The following is a 26,700-nucleotide window of genomic DNA, read 5'->3' on the forward strand; positions in this document are numbered from 1 at the left end:
CTCCCGCGCAGCCCACCCTGCTGCTCGCACGCGCGGCCGGCTGCAGCCAATCCGAGCGCACGGGTCGAGGTTTCCAAGCCAATGGAGAAGGGCGGGAGGGGGGGAGGGAGTTGCTGGCGGCGACGGGGCGGGGCGGAGCGGGGCGGGGGCCAATCGCCACCACAAACATTGGCGGGGCGGTCCAATCAAAGGCCAAGAGAGGTTGAGACGGGCGTGCGAACCGTCAACAAGTTCAGGTGGCCGAAACAGGAACTGCCGGAGACCGGCACCTCAGCCGGCCAATGAGAGGAGGGAGAAGGGGAGCACGGAGGGGCGAGAGGCGGGCGGAACTTCTTAAAGGGGAAGGCGGCCGCCGTTACCTCAGCGCCGGCTCAAACCGCTTCTCCCCCGGCCGGCGGGAAGCCGCCCGCTTCTTCCCTTCGGGAAGGGGGTAGAAAAAGCGACGGCATCTGATTTTACTTATTTGGTTATTTTTCAGATGTGAAAACATTTTTCTGTCAGAAATACGGTTGGAGGGAGACGACATTGAAGAGGAAAACTCTGCCAAGCGGCTGCTGGTAAAGGTTGAGTTTAGCTCTGAAAAGGAGGCCGTAACATTTATACGCTGAAATAGTGCTGACCCGCTTCCCCCCCGATCAAAGTTGTGGGGAGGAACTGGGATTTTAAAAACCCTTCATCCATCTTCCTCATTAATTAAATCAGAGCTTAAGAAAAGTGTTCTTTCTTCTGCTAAACTGGGGAGTCTGAATCATTAACAACTCCCCGCTACCTCAGCTCGTCCTTCCTGCTAACACCTCTCTAATTCAGTTCCTAGTCATAACAAGGTAGCGTCCTATTTCCAGCCTCAACCGTTTCCTTCCACAGATGTTCTGCAAGTTATTTTCTGGAACTCTTTTCAAATGTATCTTACCAGTACAAACTGCGTCTTACCAGTACATCAGCTCTCTGCTCATCTGTAGGCAATAGTGGAGTTGCAAAGCCTCTTCTTTCTGAGACAACCGAAAAAGGTAGAGCGGTGATGCTTAGGCTTTATGGAAAACGCAGATGCCTTTCTCCCCAGAAAGCATCTCGTGTCCATATACCTTTCTAAAATATTATATAATACAGAGCAGGGACAAGTTTCTGAAGCAGCATCCAAGAACGTTGCTGCTGCTGAAATGAGTCATAGTGGCAATTAGATGTAAAAAAAAAAAACAACAAACAAAAAACCCCCCAACAAAAACCATTTCATTTTGAATAGCTGCTGCTTGCAAAATAATCTTGCAGCTGGTGTTAAGTGGAAGACCCATTTGCCAGCTGTGAAGAAATTTAAGGCCCTAGCTGGTTTTGCAGAAAAATTCTAAAGTTACTGTAAATAGCAACTTCAAAGGATAAAGTATAAATGTAAGCGTACTTTTAAAGTTTTTGTGTTTAGTTCTGACACAACCAAATGAGAAGACAAATGAAATCTGAAATACCTGTGCTCTGTCAATTTATTCCAATATAAACTGAGTTACTTCCCCCCCCTTTTAAAGGGTAGTGTACTTTTTCAGTGAAGATTTTCACTACAGAGGCACCCCCTGTCCAAAGCAGCAAAACCAAGTTTACGTTCTGCAACCCTGTTGTGTCCTGGAGTGTTTGAGCTTGTGAATCTTCAAGCTACTCATACAGTTTTAGGTATTGGAAATACAGTAGCAAAAATCCAGCAGGAGGCAAAAATACACTGGTGAAATCATATATAATAGGAAATTGTTGAATATCAGTAGCCTGTTTCTGGTAGTGAATATAAACCAGTAATTATGACCTTTCCATCATCTAGTTTGACTGATGCCTCTTTGTGGCCAAGAGAAAAGCACAAAAGCAACAGTGAGCAACAGTGTCAATGTCCCATACAACGTAACTGGACTAGATGGGCTGAATAGATTTGGAGAAGCCCTACAGGGGAAAAAGCATTGCCAGGAACAGATTACAACACTCAGCTCACAGAGATTGGTTTGGTAGATATTCAAAAGGACTTCAAATAAACGATCCCTGTCCAACAGCTCTTAAGTCATCTAGTCTACTAGAGGATCAGAGGACAGTATCCTCACAGGGACAGAGAGCTGATTAGAAGACAAACATCACAGGGCATGGAAGGAAAGATCAGTTTTCACACTAGTGGGAGGTCAACAGGGGAGTCAAAGATTCATGCTGGGGTCTCTACTGCTCAATAGTATTTTAAAAAAGAAAGTATTGAGGCAAAAATTTGCTGGAAGTTAGTCAAGATAATAAGAATGAGAAATAACAGGTGACCCTTCTAATGCTGAGTGACTGGGCACTGTAACAGCAAATTATATCCAGCACAGGTAAATAGGGTGATGTACACACTGGGGAAAAAACAACAATCCCAGTTTTTCATGTGGAGTGAATGACTTACCTACTCACTTATTAGATTTTGGCATTTTAACTGTTCTTTAAATAATCACCTCAGTAACAACAACAACAAAGCAAACTGTTAAAACTAAAAGATAATAACACACAGTAAAGACCCCACAAATAACCAAGTTTTGCATACAGTAAGGGCCCCACAAATAACCAAGTTTTGCATACAGTGAGAGGAACGGAACTGCCTGTCTTAAGATATTAGTTAGTAGAACCAGCAAAGCTTTGAGAAAGGGCAACATGAATGATCAGGGGTTATCTGCTGGTTTCCCTGGAAGGGAGTAGTAACTGAATTGTCTAAAACTGTACAGGCCATTAGAGAGGTGACTGGGATGAGCATGGGGAAGGAAAAAAACCCCATGAGAGCTCAATAAAAGCTGAGTGGTTTGGAGAACAGCTGCAGCAGTTTAAGTACAGCAAAAGTTTTCCAGCTTCTACAGCTGCTGGTGAGGGCAGAGTGATGAAGGTTGCACTCCTGGTAGCAGTTCATCTCCAGCTGTGCCTTCCAGGCCCTCCAGCAGAGGTCAGGGGAGACAGCTGGTAGCAGCAGCTCAAGACCACAGTCAAGTTTCAGAGCCTGAGCTTTGCTTTTGCATGGTATCCTAATGCCTGCAGCAACTCCATCTACTGATAAAGCAGTTTCTAGAGGAACTTAAATAAGCAGATAGAATATTTATATGAAGAGAATAGAGGATATTTGAGGTAACATATCTTCTTCCCCAGAAAATGTACCACAGTGCAACTTCTATCACGTCATAAATGGCACTTCAAAGCAGGAGAGAAGCAGAAGGAAACTACAGACAAAAAATGGCTTTAACAGAAGGGACTGGAATAGTTAAGAAGAGATGCGAGTTTTACTTAAATACCTTTCTGAGAAAAGTCAGCATGGAAGAGTACTCGCTGCATCTGAACACCAGTTACTTTTACAGGTACAGACCATAGTTTTTCAAAGATTGTTGTCAAGATTTGCAATAGCTAGCAATTAAATCGAATACTTTAAAATATTGAACCTACAAAGCCCAAAACACAGAGTTCCTGATGGCTGGTTGGTTTGTTTCAAGACTGCTCGCTAGTCGATACAAAAATATTCCAGGACAGTTCCTCTTCCTCTCCTCCCCATCACCCCACAAGACCAAGTATTTCTGAGAAAAGGCTCATAACTTCAGGGAAGACAAACAAACAGACCCCACTCTCCTCAGCTGTCAGACACCCATGGCATTCATCACAGCAGCCCAACTCACAGTTCATGTTAGAAATCTTCCAAGTTACACAGTTTATGAAACATCGGAGGAATATTTTATATCTGATTTCAGCGGGAAACAGCTGGACTGCAAGAAAATACACATGACAAGTTGTAAATGACATAACTCAAATAGTGCACGTTTATTCTGAACGGTATTTCTAAAGAGTTTGAGAAAAACAAAAACATGCTCCTGATGTACAACAAGGGCAATGATGAAGATTAAAAATGGACCATCTTATTGTAAAGAATTTGCTCCCCCTGCAACTTAACTTGTAACATTGAGAATGCATCTGTAAACTGCATACAGCATACCTTTGCCTAAATCTTAACTCAAGAGACCAGGGGTGGTCTTAGCCAAATTAATCAGGAAGCAGTTGCAGATTCAAAAGAAACATCCAAGTCAGCAAACACTTTACAAAACACAGACTTTGTGCATAGCAGCTGACCCTGGATTACAAGATGGGGGAGAATAAAACAATTTGGGGGAATCAAATTTTTACTAGACACAGGGCACCATCAAGATTTAACGAAATAACACATAAGTTTGTTTCAATCGTAACAGTATGTCATATTTAGTTGGCAGGTTTAACCATTAGCTGCATCATGTAAACTCAGCCAGTTTCTTATACACAAAATAAAATCTCTCCCTTCCCCCTCCCAAAAATGAGGGATATCTCTCCTGGATGATTCTTTTTCCCCTGTACCATGGTTTCCTCCAGTAGGAGTCTTTTTGTAGATAATATCTTCATACTTCAACCGATGTATCACAAAACCAGTTGCAGAGATTCAGGAATAACTTGTATATACACAATTTACACTCTAAAGCTGTTAGTCACATACATTTTTCTTGCTAGATCTTCATCCAGAACAGGAAGTGCCGGTGTTTTGTTTGGTTTTTTTTCCCCACTGAAACTCCCAACTTTTAAAAAATTTAGTTGTTCATAAGCTGTTATTTTCAAGCTAAAAGGAGATCCTGCTGCAGCAACATCCAAAGTAAGTGAAGTTACTGCCATAAGCCCATACTTCACACAATTTCAGTGTCTCTGGATAACAGCACTAAGATAACAGCATTCTCCCCCCACACTCAACACAGCTGATGTACTAATAAAATACAACTGTTTGTCATCCAGAACTACTGACCTTCACTTGCCCTTATCCATGTACAGGGAACACAGCTTTTTATGAGATTTAGATTAAACCTTGTATTCAAGATTCAACAACCGTTTTCCAGGATTAATAGCCTGGGAAAAGGAATCTTAGATTTGTGGTTACTCTCTCTTCCACCTCCTACAAAACATTTTAGCAGAAGTTACAATGAGGCAGGTTTGCTGTGGAATAGGAGCTTTACGAATTGTTTTTAGGGATACATTCATAGAATGATGGCAGCCCAAAGCAAAAAGAGACAGAAACAAAGGTTAATCCAAGTAAGTTCAGACATCAGACTCGTACTTTTAAACCTGAAGGAAAACTGTCTGTGAAACACACCGATTTGTGGAAGCCTACGACAACAGCAAATCCTAAGAGTTCATATCCCCACACCCATCTACCCAACCCAAACACTTACCACTTAGTTCTAGAAGAATGAAGAGCACTTTGCTTGGCACCAGAGGCAGCTATGGTCTGAGTTACAGCTGTGCTGCACAAACATCCTCAAATACAATACTATCTCTCGCTCTCTCTCCGCATACTTCTCTTGGTTTGGTCTACAGATGGCCAGGGAAACTATGTTGGCATATGACAAGCTAATTGTGCTTCAATACATCCCCTTCTAGAAAGATGCTGGAACTGCCAACATAACCAGCGCGAGCAGGTCCTAGCAGTACTAAAAAATAAGCTTTTGTCAAAACTAGGCTGCCTCTGGCCAAGGAAGCTGTTTGCATCTTTCTAGCCAGAGTCTGCCACCAAGTGTTGCAAACACAGGTGCTCAGGCCGTGCAGAGGGGCTTTTGTTGTTAGCGATCTGCCCATCCCCAAGACTCAATTAGTGCAAACCCAGCAAATGAAGTAGCCGTTGTCCAGCATAGGTCTGTCAAGATGCACTCCAACGAACACTACGCACCTCTGGGAAAGAAGGAGTAATTCTGGAGCAGCTTGTATAATCCCCCCTCGGGTATCAAAGACCACATAATGTGCAATGAGGGGTGCCATCCCTTGCCTCACAACTCCTGTCTTGAAATCCTTAGTTCCCAAGTCACCCTCGAGTGACCGGACAGCACCTACTAACCAGATGTATGCTGCAATGCGCACTATACGTTGGAGGCTTTCAAAGCGGATGATTTCAAGATGCAGATTTAAACTTTAAAAAACAAACAGGAAAGGAATGCAGTTCAATATCTACTTGGGGGATGGGGCAGGTTGGTGTTGTCTCAGCTCAGTGCACTTTCCCAGGTGCTTGGAGAAGAGTCCAAGCTCAAGTTGGTATTTGTATTGGCATACATAAAATCGCTGGCAACAGTGCATAGAAAGAAGCACTGATATTCACGCAAACAAAGCATGAAAGGATGCAAAGCAGAGCTTAGTAGAGTTTACTGTAGCTTTGAGGTTACAGTACTAGGAAGAAGCCAGTCAGCCTATTTTCCAAACCCATAAAATGCTCTAATATATGCCACTTTTCTCTGGTGCTCCACGAGCACCCTCTCACGAGAGGGGAACTGCATTATTACCACTGAATGGGGAAAGGGGAAAATAATCTTCAAAAGAGCAAACTGCAGTTCTTCACCACCTCTTCCCAAAGGAGCACATAAACACAGCAAGCCAAGCCAATCCCAAGCAAATCCAGGAGACCCCTGCAAAGCTATGTGATTAGGGTCAGATTCACGTTTACCTTCTCAGCCTTGCTGCCTGGTTTCCTCAACCCTTGCCTCATCTCAGATGTGTCACCGCAGATTTAGTAGCTGTAACAAATTTATCTGGAGATGGGTGCTTGCCTTATGTGATCAAAGCTGGTAAGGTGGTCACAGTCACTTTTCCCATCCCAACAACACAGCTAAAACTCTCAGTGAGCCCTACAGCAATTCACCCATTTTTAAAGCAAGGGTCTTGCCTCAGGATTCATATTTTTACAAGGTTACTCTTGCCAACAACAGATCTAGCTCTTACTCTGGCAGAAGTCTGCTGGGAGTTGGGTAAATGAAAATAAGAAAAAACCAAAGACCACTCTAAGCCCTCCTCTCAGTCAGTTAAGAAGTGTAGCACCAGCTTGGGTGAGGAGTATTTAAAAAAAGCATTCAAAAAGATCAGCCCAGGCAGAGTGAAAAGGTATGGTAAAGTAGCCTGCCCTTCTCAGCAACAGATGGAGGAAAAAGCAATACTCAAAAATATTGGGAAGAACTAAACATACTTTCTTTGAGGTGGGGGAATTAAAAGGAAGAGTGGGAAGTACTGAAGTAACATTCAAAGGTTGGGGGGGAGTAAAGTACCCTGTAGGTTATAAAAAACACAATAATGTAGGAGTCAAAGGACAAGATATTGCTTTTCCTTTCCCCCCCCATTGGATTTACATTCTGCTTACTGAAAGAGATAATTCTGAAGGAAACTTGTTATCAGGATAACCTGCTCAAGCCCTCCACACCTCAAACTTAAAAGGTCTGCACACCTTTTCCCACCCCAAAAAAACCAAAAACAAAAACCCAAAACAAACAAAAAAAACCCAGAAAGGAGAGCTCAAAAAAAAAACCAACCCCAAACATGATTGGACAATCCTTGGAAGAAGCATTACATTTTGTTGGAGAGAGGTCAAGAAAAAAAAAAACAATTAAGAGGATGAAGGGATGGAGTAAAAAAAGAAAAAGAAAAAATCAAGAGGCCTCTCTTTCCTTATTTGGCGACAAGCAAGTGCAAGAAAGTGTTCGTTGGGGTTTTGTTCAGTTGTCGGTCTTTTGCACATCTGCGTTCTGGCCAAGACAAGGGGCTTTGAGGTTTTTCTGCAGCACATGAGCATCTGCGGGCTCTATCCTCTTGTAGTAGTTTTTCTTCGTCTCAATGATCTCAAAGCCAAACTTTCTGTAGAAGTCAATTGCGGACTCATTGCTGATCTGGACATGCCTGGTACAGAAAGGAGGATAGAGAGACAGGTATCAGAACTTTCTGTAGTACAGTACTCTGCCTCCACACTCAGAACAGTCAAAGACAAGATAAGAAAAGGAGCTATCTAGATAGAGACAAGAATGATTATGTCAGTTCAGGACTGGAAATTTTGGTCCTACCAAATCAATCCTGAGCTAAGACACAGCTCCTGGATGGCCTGTGGCAATCATTCTGAGATGTAGCAAATGTTTCTCCTCAGTAAAGCTCTTTTAAGTAACACAATACCATAGATGCTCTGAAGCATTACTGGCTCAGTAATTTCAATTTTTCTTAATCTGGAAGCAACAGATATTTTGTGGAAATATATAACAAAGTTTCACTGCAGAGCCAATTTTAACTTCCTGTAGTGATACTTCTCAGATGACCAAAACAGTTGTTGGAGTGATTATCCCTACATGCTGCAACCAAAACTGGCAATGGTGTTTGATACGATTTTAACTCCTTGCTCACTGCTAACTACCCCTCTCTCCTCACAAAAAGCAATGGCAGCACAAAGAAGCCCTACGGACTTACAAAGTCCTTTCCCTTTTTATCTATCTCCCCCAGAGTTTTACGGATCCCGCTATCATATTCCAAGAGTTTCAAGGCCTCCAAAACAAACAGCCATCAGTTCTTCATCCTAAGCGACTAGGACATTTATTTGCATAAGTTCCATCAAAAAAAAAAAAAAAAAAGAAAAGAAAAGATGTTTGGCTCAGCAAAAGGCATTCATTAAACACTCCCCAAATTCAGTGGACACTGCACAAGCTCATGAATCACTTTGTCATGACAACATGCTGCATAACCATAGAACCAAAGCAACTCTGGAAGCAACAACAGAACAGAACAAAAGATCTTAGTGTTAAGCCCAATAAGCACCAAATAGCTGAAAGGGAACTTCATAATAATGACAAACTTAGGCCCTGATATCAAATTGGGTGCTAAGCTGCACAATACATTCAGATAGAAGATGCACAACCAACAGACACAGTAATAAAATCAATGGGCCACTAAAAGAACTTTGTTATGCCCACCTTTGGGGGCTATTTATTGTCATCCCAGAATCCTGGGAGTGGAAATGGAATGGAAAGAAGGATTATGAAGGATTTGGTTTTTGCATTAAAAGCAGCAAACAGTTCCTTCACTGTGCACACAGTAATATGCAAAATCAAAAAGGAAAGCCTGTGCCAACTAGCAGGTATCAGAGAGTTCATTACCACTTCTTCTGCAGCAGGAGAGCAGGAATACAAGCCAAAGGCAGCTTTACTCAGACTCCTCTCTAAAACACCTATTCCTCTTACAGAGATGGCTCAAAGCTACAACAGTAGAGGACTTGGAAGACGTTGCACCTCCTTGGCAGAGGTGGACTACACTAGAGGAGAAAGTCACTCCATCTAGTGATACCAGTGTATGAAACACTCCTCACTAAGCATCTTCAACAGTCCCGGCAAGAGTTTAGGGTGCAGTTCTGTGGCAGTGCAAGTCCATCCAAACCATACCTGCTGTGGGACTACCTCTACCAGTGCACCATGCTTGTACTGGTATAAGCCGGCAGTGATGGACAAGGAAGAAGGTGTCTCAGAGAAGCAATCTGGCCCAAAACTGCATCAGCTCACTTGGTAATCACACAGACACCAATGCACAGGAAAAAGCAGAAGCGTGCAGCCAGCAGCGAAGGGGAAGCAAAGCTTTGGCATCTATGGATTTCAGGCTCTGTTTCCATGGGGATCTATTAGGATGGCAGTGCTCTTTAAAGCAGCCCTGTCCTCTACCCCAGTGCTTGTTCTCATGTCTGCAACATGCCAAGTGCTTATGCAGACATGCAATTGATTTAAAAAACAAAAACCCAACAAGACAACCCCCCATCCCCCAAACACACTAAAATAAAAAACGACACCCAGAAACAAAACTGAAAACAGCTTCCCCAGCTGGGTCAGGTCATTAACCTAGTTTACTGTGTTGCTGCACAAACAGCTGACCTGGCACAGTGCAAGAATGGGAATAAGCAGTTGGACCTTGCTAATGAATGTGAACCTAGAGTGCCTGCAAGCACCTCTGATCTGATGTTCTAACCCATATAGTACTGTCGTAAAAGACAGACAGCAAATGCATCAAAACTGCACGCAAGACTTGCAGTATTTTCTATTCTGCGGACAACACCGTATGGCAAAAAAAAATTCTTTCCAATTTTTTTTTAGTCATACAGTGGAATTCTGCTATACAACATCATTTTGTAACTAAACTACTGTCAGCAAATTTGCAGAAGCCCTTCTAAAGCAAGCAAGTTTTTGGTTTTCTCAGCATCACACCAGCAGCCCAGAATATGACCCCTAGCTTTCTTGCTGGTACTTACAAGGTGTCCCCATGACCCCACTGAAACACATACTAAAAATGCTCCTGGATCTCCCTCCCTTTGCTCCCATATATGTCTCTATCATCACTCCAAAAATGCACGAGTGCAACTCATTTACTTACAGATAGATGTTGTCAAAAGTGCCATCTTTTTCACAGATGTTTAAGACATGATTCAACATTTTAGTTCCTGCCAAAAGGTAAAGAGATACTTAAGAAAACCAGAAGTGCACAATCAAGTTTGTACTTAGCTAACAGCCTTCTTGAGGAGAGGCAGGTTAACTGTAGGTAGGCTAAAATGACAGAGCTTGTGAGAACTAGGAAAGCCAAATAAAACATGGTGTATAAGTATTTCACTATCTTTCTGACTGCTTGCAAAATTTAATTCCTTGTTTCTTTGGAGAAAAGAGACCCGACAGCCCAGAATCATACGTCTAAAGCAGCTTATTTAAATACTAGCTTCAAGGGCTCAAACTCACCTCAAAACACGGTCAAAACAATCGTTGAAGCAGTGAAAGCATTGCTAAGTTTTTCTAATAAAGACTTGGTGAAATAATTTAAAATAAAGTTATCTTTTCATTCCAGTTTGTCAAAGCAAACAGGTCACTACCAGGTCTTGATTAATCTGGCCTATGGATTTGCAACATGGAGAAAAGAACTAACTGCAGTATAGACAGAAAGCGGGTACTACCCTTGAGCAGCAATAATCAGTAGTGATAAAGACAAAATAAATAGAAAAAACCCCTACATTTAGAAGAGTGAAGAGATAACCCAATGAAGGAGTGTTGTGTTCTACTTGTAATGACTTGCATACTGGCTGCATACCTCTAACAAATTATTTCTTATCTCTGTGCATCAATTTTCATATCTATAGAAGCAGAGTATTTACATCACAGCATGATAATGTAATTAAGATTAAAATAATCTGAAATCCTGAATTAGAAAGCTCTACAAAAAGTCCATTTCTGAAAGGCAGGAAAAAAAGAGCACATCATAAATCATACTCTTTCCCCAAAGTCCGTTCCAAAGAAATCAGTGGCCTAAAAGTGCACTATCTTGGTTAAAAATCTGAAAGAGCATTTAGAAGGCTGCACAGCAATCTGCTTTCTTTGATGACTCAGATACAAAAGAAGAACCTCCTTACCTATTCCTAGCCTTCGGTAGGGTGCCAGGCATCCAAGTGTCATGATGTACAGTCTCTTCTGGTTCTGGGAGTGATCCACCCTACAGCACACTGCTCCCACTGCAATATCATTGAAATAGGCTGCCAGGGAGGGAAACAAAGTGTTACCAGTCACAAGTCTCAAACTGTACATATAAGCTCCTTCATTTATGCCCTATATCTTCCTTCCTTCCCTCTTGCTAATTCTCCCATCCAGATAAAATATACATTGTGGCTACACTCTTGGAGTGAAGTTACCAATGGTGCTCTGACACAGTGGGTGGCTTATTACAGTTCAAATCAACTAGCAATGATATCAGCAGGTAAGCTGGCAGCACACATATCTCAAGTTTTCTGCTGTAACAGAAAACAGGCCTATTCCCAGTAAAATTTAATCTATTTAGAACACAAACCCTCTGAGGTTGGGACTGTGGCTTTTTGAGGTTCCCAAACAGTTATTTTTCGTTATGTAAAACAACAAAATAGAAGGATATGCTATTCAAAACCATTATGGATAGCAATGATGAGGACTTCTGCCACCGTAGCCCACAATTACTGGCAAGAACATTTGTACCTAATTTGGCTAGTTCGCCAACCTCCAGTACATCCTTGTAGAACTTGTCATTGTAGCTGACAGGAAAAATGACCTGGTTTAGCCTCTTCAGCTGCTTAATGTTGTGTGGCGTCACATCTCCCAGCTCGATCCGGCTACTGGAACAAATCAAAACATGCTTAACATCTGACACACTACAAAATTTCTAAGGACACCAAAAATTAATTATTTTATTTATGCTTAGAGAACTGTCCCACCTAATAATCAGTTCAATACATATTTGAACTGCCATGTCCAACCCATACAATTAAATCAGCCACCAACAGAAGACTTAACTCCCAAACCTAATTTCAGTCAGTGCCATACAGTCAGAAGTTTCTCAGGTCACACTTAACACTGATGTACCATAGCACTATTGGGTGGGAGACAGGAGGACATGAATCTCTGTAGAAGTATTAGCTTTAACTTTAATCCATTAATTTCCTTACTGATCATCAAGATCACAGGGGCCGGGGGTGGGGGGGAACTCCAAAACTAACAACAAAGAAAAGATGGGAGAGTCAGGAGGCTAGAATAGAGACCAAGAAAATGAAGTCCTTATCCATGCTTCAAAGACAGCCTTAATTTTACCATCTATCAATATAAAGCTTATGCTTAGACCAAGACTAAATCATTACTAGACATCTGTGTCTAAAAAGCAACAATACGGTGCGCAGCAAACTCATATTAAGCCTGCTGATATGCAAGCATGCCACTCTGAAGGTGATATCCGCATTGATTATAATCATCACTGAAGTCAATCTTCCTGCTGACTGAGAGCAGAATCACAACCTTAAAATACCAGCATTGAATTATACTGAGAAGAAACAGACCAAGCTTCTCCCTTTTCCAAGACTAACTTCCTGACAGAAACACTACATACAAAGAAACAGATTAAAAAAACCAAACCCCAACAAAACCAAAAAACCCCAAGATACTAGTTGTTCATATTGCCCAAGCCAATTTCTTGGGTGCAGGTAGACAGGTTTAAGGAGGACTACAAGAATGGAAAACAAAAAACCAAGATAACCAAAATCTTTTTCCCAAATGGTCACCAGAATACATAGGCAGGTACACAGCCAATGCATGTCAAGTTAGAAACACACACAATTCTAGGTTCATCTCAGCCTTGTTTTACCAAATACGTACAGGTAACCAGATTATTTTCTGCCCAAACACTGGTAAAGACACCACTTGCCTTTTTTAAAAAACCAGTCAAATTCTGTTTTCAAAAAGGCAGTTTTCCAAGATCCTCGTATACCAGGCCTTCAAGTTCGTTCTAGTAATGCCACCCCCAATGTCTCTTGTGCCTTAGTAGCTAATTTTTTCAAATTTTTTCAAATTTTGATGTCTAGGACACAACAGCCCAGATTAACTTACATAATACAGTAAAACAAAGAAGAGATATCAACCACCAACTTTTTTCTTCAAGAACTGTACCAAACAATGCAGAGTATAATCTGTCTCTGCTTTATTAACTGACCTTGATTATATATCAAAAACCCTTAAATGATTAGTACTCCAGGTATCATATCAGTTTTAGTTGTCACTACCAATGATGGGTGATAAATACACAATGCTTTCTAGGCATTGAACTGCAGCCTGCAAAACTATCAGAAAAAGCTAGAGGAACAGAGCCTTTAATGTTTACTTCAATAAGCATAACTTGCCCTCACACCCACTCTCTCCTTTTCTTTTACAGCAAACAATAGTCTTCAGTTCTGCAAAGATATCAACGATCACCATTGCCCATTCTCTGGTACGACACAGATCAGACAATCTCCCTAGTGAGCCCTACAGAAGCTAAACAATTTTTAAGTAGGGCCTACCTTTTAGAGAACCATCTAGCATTAACTAATGGACTATTGATGATTTTGTAATTTTTCATCAGCTTAATATGTTCCAGTTACTACTTAGAATTAATGGATGACATTTACATATTGAATTTTGCTGACTTCAAAGTCTAACCTTTCGTCACACATTTACCAAAGAGATTAAAAGGCCCCCTGGTGTCAAGCATCTCATGCCAGTATGGGTTCTTGCAAATTGTTCCAGGCAGCTCCTCATCTATCTTCCACCTACCACAATGAACATGTCGATCTTTTTCCTCTCTCTCTGCAAGGGCAATTGCTAAGCAATGAATCCTTGTAGTTTGCCCCTAAACTCTGCCCAATTGTACAGCAATCTCAAGAGACATCTCACTAGCACTGGACAGTATGTTCGCCAACAGTGATCCCAAGAACAACAGAAGAAGCAACAGTCTCCATATTCTTGCAGCTCATCCACGTCCAACAGTCTCCATACTCTTGCATCTCATCCACGTCAAGATATCCAGGCATACTAGAAGCAACAGCAATGGGATGTATTTCTAAAGTTTCTAGCTATAAACCACTACATTGTGCTGAAATAGTCTGCAGTATCTCTTTCCCGCGACTCCTACCACCACCAGCCCTTTGTTTCACAGCCTTTTCCATCCTGTAGATTATTTTTGCTCTCAACATTAAGATTCCTTTCTTCATATATCACCACTTGTGCAAGCCCCTTTGATAATTATATTCCAACATAAAGTAAGTACTGAGCTAGGAAGGATGATCTCCTCACACCACAGAAGTATTCCCATTGTAAACAAGCACACGATCAAAGTTGTTAGATGGTGGGGTAACTGTAATACTTGTTTTATGCCCAGCTTAGCACAGCTGTTCAGCCTAGCATGGCAGGGCTTCTTCAGGCATGCAGAAGGCAAGTTGTCCCCTTTTCTAACCCCAGCCAACAGTGCTGCTACCTTTTCCTCGCAATGGGTAGGAATAAAACCGTGGCATGTGGATTCCTGGGTGTACTTGTGCCTGGGAGAGAGTTTTGCTGGAGTAGAGCACCTCAGTAATCTCACACTAGGAGTAAAGAGAAGACCCAGCAGCCTCTTTTGCTGTAGTCTGCATTGGAGTAGAAACCAAAGGGAGCAGGTCTCAACTGAGTAGTTAGTAGTTAGATTAGCTGCAGAGTAGGAGGTCAGTAAGGGAAGAGAAAAACCTCACATTTACACTCAGTCCCTTGAAAGCCTAGACCTTTTGTCCAAAAGATTTAGTAGTATATTAACCTGGGTCATACTTTTTTTGTATTAGTACATCCAAGCTTCAGTAGATCAGTAACGCTAGCACGAACACTTACGATGGGCTGACGGCAAAGTCATTCTAGAGCAAGTCCCTCTTTATACCTGACCAAAAAATCTCTGACATAGACTATTATCATCAGGTAGTGTGTTTTCTAATATTATTTTAAAATTAATTAGTTACTAATGAAGCAAAAAGTCAGCCATTAGAAGACAGTCACTATGGAGTATTTCTGATGACAGTGCAACAGGACAAAGATATTTTGTCAGGGGCAGCCCGGACAAGATGGCTGAGAAAGGGACCATGGCCAGAAGACAGACGTTCACCAAGAAGGTTTCAGACAGGGAATAAATAAGTTCAGAAGCAGAGCCTAAGGCTGCTCATAGCTGCTGAGCCAAGACATCACCTCCGAGGCAGGCATCAGGCCAGAGAAACAAGTTCCAATAGTAGGTGGCTAAAAGGTGCTGCTGACAGATCTCCTGGAGCCCTTGGGCTCACCTCCTATCTCTCACCACTTGCCACATTCATTGCTGCCTCCTGCCATCTCCTGCCTGCCTCCTGTGCTCCATCACTAGCTGTTTCCTCATTGCTCGGGAGTTGCACCAGGGCCGGTAATTTAGCCTGGAGGATGATACGAAAAAAGTTTGAGAAACACTGCAGGAAGCATAAATCAATATGCTAAATGAGTCTGTTTCAATAGTATGTACTCAAACCATAAATTACTTTAATGTATAGCGCTAGCTGATTAAATCAGCACCACATCTATTACACACAAAAACATTTAGTAAGTAAACAAAATAAGGACATGGAAAGGAAGACCCACATCGTGAGAGTTCATCACTTTGCCCGAGGACAGCGCAGCAGAAGTGCCACTAGGGCCTGGAGTAAAAACAGGGGAAAGCTGGCACTGCTGCCGAAAGCAGCAGTCTTGCTGTCCCGGAGCCACTCATTTCCATGCTCTTGTTGGCACAGACATTTGTGCAACAATGTGGTGAACCAACCCCAATTAAAACTAACCTAGCCAAAAAAAGGGAAAGCTTAGTTTTAACCCACATCAGTCCCCTGACTGGGTTCACCACACAAGTCTTCTGCCAGCATAAAGAAGAGAAAAAAATTGCCAGAGGCAGAACCGGTCGGTTCTTGAGCAGAAGTGCCAGCCTATCCCAGTTTGAACTGGAAGTACCATGCAAGAGGAGCACAGGGATCATTCAGCGTCAAGATGATTTTTGTGCTACACCGTATCATTTATGGAACAACATGCGCTTTGAACCTAAGGACTTAAAACCACCCCAGCCTCAAAAGATCCAAGACAAGGCACCTGTAACAAAGGACACAAAATGGTCACTCCTTTCTTTTCACTGGAGTAACAGAAATAGCTTTGGGGTTTGTTTTGTTTGTTTGTTTTTTCATAGCTATTTACAAGTACACCTGCTTCTTCAAGTTACCTCTCAGTCAAATCAGTAATGCTAAGTTTACTGTATCAGCTAAGGTCTGACTAGGCCAGTCCTGTGCATTCCAGCTCAGTACAGGCTGTACCAGAAATACCTATCCTCTGCTGTTGCAAAGAAAAAAATTAAATCATGAGCTCAAATTAGCATATGAGAGAACATAAAGATGTATAAAGAGCCTGAAGTGCCCAGAAGGGACATGCCCTTCCTTTTAGAATAAAATAATCTGTTTATTCCAGTAATATTCCTAGGAAGATACACACTTATTACCAGCATTCAACATCTCAAATAGCACTCCATGGAGCACGCAACAGTCAACTGTACTCATCTTAGGTGTCAAAGCTTCTGGACCAAGTCAGCCACCCCATCCCAAGCAACTGTTTTTAATACGGAGGAATGAGGGACTCTGCTTATCATGTCAGGCCTCTTATTGCTACCGTGTTCTACAAATCCATACCCTTTCCTAGATGGCATACCAGCCCTCTGAAGCCACTTATGCATCTTCCATTGCAAGGCTGTTCCCAAGCTACCATTATTCTCATATTTGGGCTTTCTTCCGATTTCCATCCTAAACATACTCAAGTCTACCCACACGCTGTCTTTTGTTGCTCATTAGCTTCAGTAGTTGATGGGTACCAATACAGCCTATCCTACATGCCTTTTCAGAGAGCTACCATGACCTGTTCATACTTTTCCTTCTTCTAACTAAAACCAAGCTCCTGGCCTCCTCCTTTAAGACTGGCTCTTAATTCCAACTATTGTCATACTAGCTCTTCCTTCCATTCCTTCAGATTAATTTTCCTTAAACACAAACTACTTACAGCACCCCAAATACGTACTATTGCCTTGTACAATGGCAATAAGTTTCTCCCGTCTCCACCAGAAGCACTTTCCTGACATATTCTGGGACTACATTTGCATTTCTTACAACTGCAACATACAGCAACTCAGCTACTGGGGATAAAAAACCCCCACACTGAGACTTAACTAGTGAAGGGAACCAGTTTCTGGTGCGTAAGGTCGCTGTTCATTAAAAGCACACAGCAACACTGCCCAGCTATGTAAGAACGGAAGCGAAGAGTGATCCACAAAATCCAAATGGAAGTGGGACTTTAGTGAGGTGACATGCAGCAGTTACTGAAACTGGATGCACGCCCAGAACATCAGCATTAACACTCCTGCTCTTGCATGCCAGTGCCCTAAGATCCTTCAGGCACTCGCTAGAAAAAAAACCTCACACTTTTTGTAGGACCAAATGCAATCCAACTAGTCCTGCTGCAGCCGCATTCCTCTCTATCTGCAGCCTACTACAGGGCTGTGATTTGAACACTATTTTTCCTATAATGTCTTAAATTTATACTGGTGGAAGTAACACACGCTAAATGAGACATTAGTGTTTGCTTATGCTAAGGCTGCCTTTTGCCTCTCGACATATACCGAAGGACAACTGCTATACAGAATGACAGCTCAAGAGGAAGCCAATTTCCAGAGTTACAGTTCAAGAGGAAACACAAATTCAGTCCCAGGGAATAGCAAGTGTTGAACACTAGTTTAGAACCAACATCAGGGAGAAAAAGGGGGAATTCCAAGTTTCTTAATGCCGTAAGAATCTCAGTCTCATTCAACTTTAAATAGTGCAAGTCTCTCCCCAGAGGGATGTGCCTGACTGAAACAGATCTCGGCGTAACTGATAGCTGGGCTCAGGCTTATTGAAGGCATCTGGCACGCTAAATTTAGCAGAGCTCTATCTGCAACTCGCAAAACTTACTGAGGTATCATCAAACAGTCAGGAGAGGGAGCACAGAGGAGAAAAGGGCCCTAACAAATTAGAGAACTTCAGAGAAGGTTTGTCACCCACTAAGCAGCCAACTAGCTTTATTGCTTCTATTTTGGCTTCCAAGTCAAAGCAGGAGTCTAGACAGGATAATCCACTCATAAAATAAAACCAAACCAGAGCTATGAAAGCTGTAGACCTGAAGGGTGTGGCTTTGCTTCGATTCAACTCCAAAGTCTAAAGAGCTTCTCCAGTGTTTTGGGTTTTGGGGTTGGTTTGCTTTTTTTCAAAAACAGATGAGCTGTCTTGCTAGGCACACAAGTTAGTCTAGTTCTTGTGGGCAGACCGGTATGTTTTCAATTATCTAGAAGATCTGTGGGCTGTAAATGTACTCTGCTTCACTTGTCAGAAAACCAGAAGGATAAGTGCAAGCCTAGCATGCCAAAAGTCCTACCAATTTTCTTCTGAGTCCCCCTGATCTTCTTTAGCCCCACTTACTACTGAAAACATGTATTTGCATGACACCTGATACCCTGCTGGAAGTTACCCCCAGCTGTGTGCTGGACTGTAGAAGGGCACAGTGATGTACAGAAGAAAGCTAACCAATTTTAGAGTCAGAATTAAGAGAAGACTTCACTCAAGCCTTGCGATTCAAATGGATCTCAGTGTGAATAGGTTTCCCTGGCATGCATCATAATTCCCCAAGACATACTTCAGACCCTCCTTGCCTCTCTCCTTTATAACGAAAAAATACGCAGCATGTTGCAGTCAAGGTTTCTTCATTATATTTGGATAATTCACTCTGTTTCAACCTAGAAAACCTGACCACTGTACAAAAGACTGGCCGGTCTTCACATGCAAGAAGTTATGCCATGATAGCCTCAAAGTTTTCCCAGCAGAAACCTGTTCTTTGAGAGTTGTACTATAGACCTCAAATTTAGGCTCAACTCTGATCTCAAAAAAAACCCCAAAACAAAACCCCAAAACCAACCCTAAAGCTAAAGTAGCAGTACAACCATGAAGTATCTCAGCTGTCTGATTACGCAAGTGCAAGGGGGAGGCAGTGAGGTAATTTCAACAAGTGTCAAATAAAAATAAACTTTCCCAAGAAAATCAGAAGCTATCTCAATCTGCAGCTGGATACAGAGAGCAGGAATCACTGTGCCCAGCTGACAGAATTTTTCAACTTAAAACATCAGGAATAAATGTAGTTGTCTAGGACAGAAAAGCAGCCATACATACATCACTTAGTAGCCCGTAACACTCTGCTGCTTCAGAGCACCTCACAAGGTAAAGGCTTAGATATTATATCTGTCTATCCCAGGTGCATCAAAGTCAGGTGAAAGAGGAAACAACTTGCCTGTGATCATAGAGCAGATAAAGAGCTGCCAGAAATCCTAACTCTCCATTGCTGGTCTAACCACTTTTCCTTATTAGTCAAGCAAGCTCAGAAGAACATTCAGATTTTGAACCATGACTGCAAAGCAGAAGTACTTCACTAGTTTGAAACAACTCAGCTCAAAATAGTTTTGTGACTCTATTACCGATACCCTGAGACACCTTATAAATTACTGCCCCTTTCCATACCCTCAGTGTGCCTCGATATAACAATTACAACCCTTACTTGCCTCCCAGGAGATAACGAACTTTCACTAATTAGTGTTCATGAAGTACCTGGTGATGCTTAGGTAAGAACAGAGGCTTACCTTCAAATTCAAAACAGAAGCGATGCTGGGTTCACAAATTGCCTTATTTACATAAATCTATATAGCTCAGGGGCACTTCTCGTACTTAAACTAGGTAACAAACTATAGAATTGACTTATCAGGAGAAAGGTATTTCTCTGCTTCAGGCAAACTATTTCTATAGGTCACTGAAACACCTTTCCTTACAAATGCCTGTGTCCATCAGATTAGTAAAGAAAAAATGGCAGGTCATTATGGGTCTCCTGCCTATACTTTGGATTTCAGTCCCAGGGTGGCTGGTTTTTTTGTTTGTTTGTTTTTTTAATTTTGAGGTGTTAAATTCATGCATTATATAAATAACATACTGTGAAAAATTAACAGAACATGCTATCAGGTTTACGCACTTACCTTCAAATACTTCTAAGAAAACAATCATTGCAAGCACCTAACTTATCAAGCACAAAAAGGTTTTTCCACCCCCATTTCCCCAATTTTCAGTAAGAATGAATTGTTCTCAAATGAAAATTTGTGCTAAAAGAGCTAAAAACAAACAAATCTCCTTTAATTGCAATTTTCAACCTAATTTGTGATCTTTACTGACAAGAAATTCCAAGTGCCACGTAGAGAAAACTTTCACAAGCCTTCACCTGCTACCCTGGGTCTCACCCCATACTCTCAAGAGAGGATAAATACAATGTTCAGATGGTGGAAACAGGAATTTTTTTCAGGGATCAAGATTCTAGTCTGCTAAGGGCCAAAAATCACATGGAGCCTGGAAAAGAATGGGGAGAGGGAGGAAGAAGGCCAAGTGAGCTCAGGAAGTACTTCATGCATCAAGATCTTACCATGCAGCATGGTATTTTTAACCCATTTTAAAAAAAATTACTCTGCCCCCAGGAAAATCCAAATATCTTCATCTTAGTCACCTAGTGACAGTGTTGTGGAAATGTTTTTGGCTCTATTTTTTATAAAGCCTCATTTCATTTCCTCCCCATAACGAATTAATTCAATATGCTTTGACACAAATACACAGTTACCCCATTTCAATGCCGTGCTTCTCCGCTCTCAGGTCTTCAAGTCCCAGAGTCTCCAAATAACCAGCAATTCTTCTATGCATAGACAGCTTCTCTCTTCCTCCCCACTTCCGCACCTCAAATCTCCCTCCTGACAAACTTTTGCTGCTCTAAAACTCCCACATAAGTAACTTCTTCCCTTCCCCTCTTTCAGCAGGGAGCACAAAGTGATCCTAACATTGCCTGCCTCAGAGCCGAAGGGATGCAAGGAGGTACTGCACTTCTCTCTTATCAATTCCCAAACAAATATGAACATCCGACTTCTCCTGTCCTTTCCTCCTCCTCCTCCGGGTAAAAATATCTAGCGCCTTCTCAGATTATTGGTCTGAACACTTCTAATGCTTGCCAAATGGGAAGGTTCTTCAAGCTCTGAATCATTTGCACTTGGATAAAAGTTATTTTTCTGGCTCAACCATCACCCATTATTCCCCATTTTAGAAAAGATTAATGTGGCAAAGGAGGCTGCATCATTTCTCTTGTCCTCAGGAGATGGCAGCAGAGTCTGTGGCATTTGGTGATTACTAAAGGTACTACTTCTTTCACAGAAGAAATGTCCCAACCTAGCAAGCCAATCTATAGAGTAACAAGCCACATATATATGTAAAAAGAACCGAGTGGTCACACACTACTCAAAAGACAAGACTGCGTTCTAAAGTGCTTCAATAAAATGGCTACAATCCCTACGCTACCTTCCTATCCTCCCAATCCTTCCTACTTCATGGAATGTCTTAATCTGGTTATGGAATTAAACTCAAAGTGGTAAGAGCTATAAATCAGGCTAAAGTACCTATAATAAACCACATTGAGGTTTTTATAAACTAATTTAGAAGATATTAAGCCATTTGTAAGCATGCATATAGGCAAGGTCTAAATTTACCGTCCATGAAATTAAACGCAGAGAGTATAGCTTTGACATTTCTAGGTTCAGAAAAATCCTAAAACCAAACAGTGATTTTCAAGCTCAATTACCTTTTTTTGTCCCACCTCCAGTGCATATGACAATTCAGCAGTTTTCTCATAAACTTGGAACTTCCTCCCATATACGTTAAGCTTAGCACTGCGCCTTGCAAATGGAAACAAATCAACAGCTCCACACGAACTCTGTAATGCTAACTCAGAAAAGGAGAGGAAAAAGCCTTCCCTGTTCTCATGAGAAACACGCACAGCTTCAGGACCTTGAAGGGTTTACTTTGTGAATCCGGGCAAAACAAGCAGTTATCTCAGAGCTTACCCATAACAGCTTACCGTACTTTGAAAACGCTATCATTATTTTTCTGTTACGCTCGGTATTTCCCAGCTGTGATGTCTCTTCTGCAAAGGCAGCTAGAATAGCACTAGCCTGCAAAGCCTCCGGGCTATGAAGTCCTCTGTGGCAGCAGCTACCTGTTGTGTAGCATGTAGTCTGAAGGGCTCCTCCGCAGCAAGTTAGGACCCTTAGAAACTACGAAGCATAAGACTTAACTGCAAACACGTAAAAGTTTAGAGGCGGTCTCCTGTAAGTTTCTTACACATAAGTAGTGCACATTACTAAGACAGCAGTAGAACACACAGCACTCTGCTCCCTCTTTCAATCAGTTTTTCATCATGTGGCTCAATGCGTGCTGCCACATGACAATCCCACAGGTGTTTCCCATCAAAACTGGAGAAGGGTTTGGTCAATGTGACAAAATAACACATATGCACAGGATCACAGACACCAGGCCCTGCTTGCAACATGCGATACATGCTCTATATATCTGGTATTCCCAGTCACATAGCAGGTACAAGCATATGACGGAGCATGCGTGTCCTGCATCACACCCCTTGTGTAATGTGTTTTTTAGGTAAGGGCAGCAGGGACTTATTCTCACAGGCTTCATCTGAACTGAAATGGGTCAGAAAAGCACCCTTACTGTAAGATATCAAAAGGCCACAGACTGCGACCAGCAAATGCTCAAGAATCAATGCAAGATTTTCTGTCTTCTTTCCTTAAAACAACTGTAACAAAAATACAAAACCACTGAGCAACAAGTGAATCAACACTGCAGAAGAAGGGAAGCACAGGGAGTATTATTTACATCTGCTCTACAAAAACAGGCAAATTACTACAGACAGTAGAACCCAAGTCCCTCCCACTGGTATTTTTCCTCGTGCAAATCCAGTTCTAAAATAGATTTTGAAATTCCAGAACTAACAATAACAACATTTAGGAATACAATAAATGAAATAAGAAATTAATCTCTAGAGAATCATGAAGATCACTAACAGAACAGTGAACTACCTCAGTTTTTCAGCTCACATATAAGAAAAAAAGGGAAACACGACGAGTCTCTAAACTATTAAAATCATTCAGCAGACGAGGATAGAGTGAACATAAAGCCAAGTATCACAAAAGCAGGTGGGAGGTAATAGCAATTACCAGTTCAGAAGCTGGTATTTAACTCATCAAGTAAGAGAAAACCCACAAAATTTTAAGCTGCTGAGAAAGCAAAAAAATCTTTTGCTATATCTGAAACCAGAGGTCCTCTGTAAAAGTCATCACCTGATCTCAAATGCCCTGATGACAGAGACACAACAACCCACTATGCATTATTAACACACTGCTATGTGCTATTTTGAATTCAGAGAGCTAAGAAAGAGGGCTGCAAGCAACACACCTTGACTACACAATCTCTTTTAGATCTGAAATTTCAAAATGCCAGTGAACTTGCTAGGTTCTTTTTTAATTCTTTCTCTGCCACAGTAGACTGTTCATAATTACAGCTGATGTTATGGGTCTTAGTGCTCCCAAAATTATCTCTGCACTTTGTGGTGTGGGTTACTACGCAACGCATACACTCCCAGAAAAAGTACTCAGATGGAGTCGGTTTGTTCAAAAGAACTGATCCACAATTTTGGATTCAATACTGAAGACAGATCAGATCCCTTCAAACACCACATTAGTTTCTCTATGTTGGGAGTTGAAGCTTTAGATCTATTTTTGGACCTATCTTCTGACAGTACTTGTTTTTTAGGGATCTTCTCCGATCTTTGTAGCTTGACAAACAATTTGGTTTTGTTCCAGAGCACTCCTATGTAATTTAATATATTCCTTTTGAAATCTTTGTCTAGTCCTTTGATTCTCTCATTGTATTTAAATTGGGTTATTTTTCAATTTGAGTTCTATCGGCCTATTTGCCTCAGTCTGAATTTTTAGAGAACACCTGGATTCAATATGAAGAATTTATTCTGCACAAGAACTTGCTGCATGGTGCTAACAGTGTTCTGACAAGACAGGAATACACTGCTCTTCAAAGAGACGAAGGGGAACCAGAAAAGCAGAAATACACAAGCACAGAACCCAAATGGATCAGTTCTGAAATTGAATCAGTGATGAAGCTGCCTGTAAGTGAAAGTAAAGTAACGGAAATAAAGTTTGGTGCTCTGGAAGCAGAAGAGGGGTATGTGGGGGTTTTTTCTCCATAGCTTTTTATTTAAAAAAAAAAAAAATTACAAAAGGTAAAAAAGCTCCCTGAAATGAGAACTCCTGAGCAGCGCAAACAAAGCCAAGGGCCATAGCATGGTGGACAGCTCAGGCTGCGGCCTGCCAGGAGACCTCCACGGCTCTGGCCTGACATGTCCAGGCTGCTTTCCACCTCATGCATCCAGGCCCCAGTAACCCTGCACTCAACTCACAACTGACACATGGCCAAAGCAGGGCTAAGCTAGAGAAAACAGCAGAGTGGTCAACGGAGGATAAAAAGAAACCCGGTTTCGTCAGGAGCACTGTTGAACAATGATCATGTCAACTGCCACTTCATCTTGGCTGATCAGCGCTGTCTCCCTTCTCGCAAACTCTGTCATCCTCATTATAAGATGACTAAGAGGTGCAGTGCCCTGTTTCACGTAGGGTGGTGCAGGTGAACAAAGGATTGCCCGGTATCCCAAATACACCTATTTAATGTCAGCTGAGAGTCAGTTTATTTGCCATCATCGCTGAACCTCTTTCTACAGATACCTGCCAGCCCCTCACGACATTTGAGGCTGCTTCCACGCTATAAGAAACAACTGACTATCTGTTACGAAGCAGCCTTGTCATGTGACCTCACCTCAATTGCTAATAAGCTAAACCCCTTACCATTTCTTAGTAAAAGCTTAAGTGCTTCAGCTTCCATTCACCCTGCCTTAAGCTGCCAAACTGGAATCATAATACCCAGCATTGCATAACACCAGTTTCAAGGGGACTGGTTTAATACTCCTTTGTGAAACAGCTGTGGAAAACTTCCCTTGTGCATATGAAGAAACTGAGGCAGGGAGTGGAAGAATCACGTTTTGTGGAGCACGGGTGATGCTGAAATTAATAAACATCAGGTGATTTAACCAACATTGAAAAACCTGTCCCAAAGTGACCTGTGCAAGGTCAGGCAGGTCACCCAACACCAGAGCAGAACAGTGACTCTACAGGCCTCCCGCCTCCTGCTCAAACACCGCACCTCGCCGCCTCCACTGAGCAGGAAACCGAGTCTTTCAGCCGACCACATCCAAAATCTGTAGGTTTTCAAGAGCCGCCGAGAAGCGACGCCAGGCCCAAAGCAGCGTGCTACAGAAATCGAGACACAAAACACGGCGTGTCTTCATCCATCCACGTTGTACAGCCTCCGCGTAGATAAAGACTTAAAAAGACTCAAACCAACAGAAGTGCTAAGAGCATGTTACAAACAACAGTGCCGCAAAACCACTCGTCCGAGGCCGGCAGCTTTTTCGCACAGCCCCAACGGCGTTTCTTCGCTGTCGCCAGACGAGTACGAAAAACCAGCCAGCATCCAGCATCCCCCCCCCAGCCGACTGCTTTCTCCCTCCCTTTTGCAGCTCCCTAGAGCCCGCAAGCCGACATCCCTCAGGAGCACGAAGAACCGCGGCGTTCCACCGGCTCAGCGCGGCAGGGCCGAGCACGGAGAGAGTTTTCGCTACGGCAGCGGAATAAATTTTACAGCGGGGGGGTGGGGGGGGAGCTCTCTCTCGGCTGAAAGGCCACCACCGTGCAGCGAAGGGACTGCCGGGTTTTCTCCCCTAAAACGGGCTCCCTTGACACCCCCCCTTCCTACACACACACCCCCCCGGTGGGGACGGCAGCCCCCTTCCCAAAAGGCGGGAGAGCCGCCCCGGCCCTGAGGCGACGGCACCGCTCGGCCCCCTCCGCCCTCCCGCCGAGAACGCGGCGCCGCCCGCCCCGCCTGGGCCGCACTACCAAAAACGCTAACGACCGAAACGGGACCCTCCCTCCCCTCCCCACACCGTCCTGTCAACGACCGGACCGGGCCCGAGTTTCTACAGAGCACGCCGGGCCCGCACTCACCCCTTCATAGTGCGGCCGCGGCCTGGCCGGTACCGGCGTCGGCGCTGACTGCGTACAGGGTCCGGCGGTTACGGCTCACGGCCTTCCCCTCTCCTCGGCCCGGGCAGCGCGGACGGCTCAGCCTCCTGCTCCCGTTCCTCCCGCGCCCGCTCCACATGGGCCTCCGTCCGCCCGCCCGTCCGTCCGTCCCTCCGTCCGCCCGTCCGTCCGCCTGCTCTGCCTGACGCGCCGCCCACCGTCACCTTTCACCTCACGCCGCGCGCGCCCCCGCCCGCCGCCTCGCCGCCATGACCCCTCACACACCGACACCCCCTCCCCCTTCCCCCCTCCTTTTTTTTTTTTTTTTTCCTTTTTTTTTTTTTTTTTTTTTTCCCGCCCGGCGCCGCGCACGCGCCCCGCCCCTCCCCTTAGCGTGACTGGAGGGAAAGGCGGCGCCAGGGGAAAGAGGCGGGGACCACCCACATCACGTGCTACCGGGCGGCCAAT

The 26,700-nt window shown here is 43.1% G+C and overlaps 1 protein-coding gene across 2 annotated transcripts; it reads right to left on the reverse strand.

The window, feature by feature from the left end:
* Positions 1 to 3,759: 3,759 nt before the first annotated feature.
* NAA50 (N-alpha-acetyltransferase 50, NatE catalytic subunit) lies at positions 3,760 to 26,492 on the reverse strand. 2 transcript variants are annotated; one of them, XM_075034472.1, is made up of 5 exons: positions 26,215 to 26,492; positions 11,796 to 11,929; positions 11,204 to 11,323; positions 10,183 to 10,249; positions 3,760 to 7,686 (listed from the first exon to the last, which is right to left on the reverse strand). In XM_075034472.1, the coding sequence occupies exons 1-5, from the start codon at positions 26,220 to 26,222 to the stop codon at positions 7,506 to 7,508; spliced, it is 510 nt and encodes a 169-aa protein (XP_074890573.1). In that variant the 5' UTR covers positions 26,223 to 26,492; the 3' UTR covers positions 3,760 to 7,505. The 2 variants fall into 2 exon arrangements, with proteins under 2 accessions (XP_074890573.1, XP_074890572.1); XM_075034471.1 differs by having other exon boundaries at positions 11,796 to 11,932; positions 26,215 to 26,488.
* Between the last annotated feature and the right edge of the window lie 208 nt (positions 26,493 to 26,700).

This window comes from Buteo buteo, chromosome 8 (genome assembly GCF_964188355.1).
Source record: "Buteo buteo chromosome 8, bButBut1.hap1.1, whole genome shotgun sequence".
NCBI lineage: Eukaryota > Metazoa > Chordata > Aves > Accipitriformes > Accipitridae > Buteo > Buteo buteo.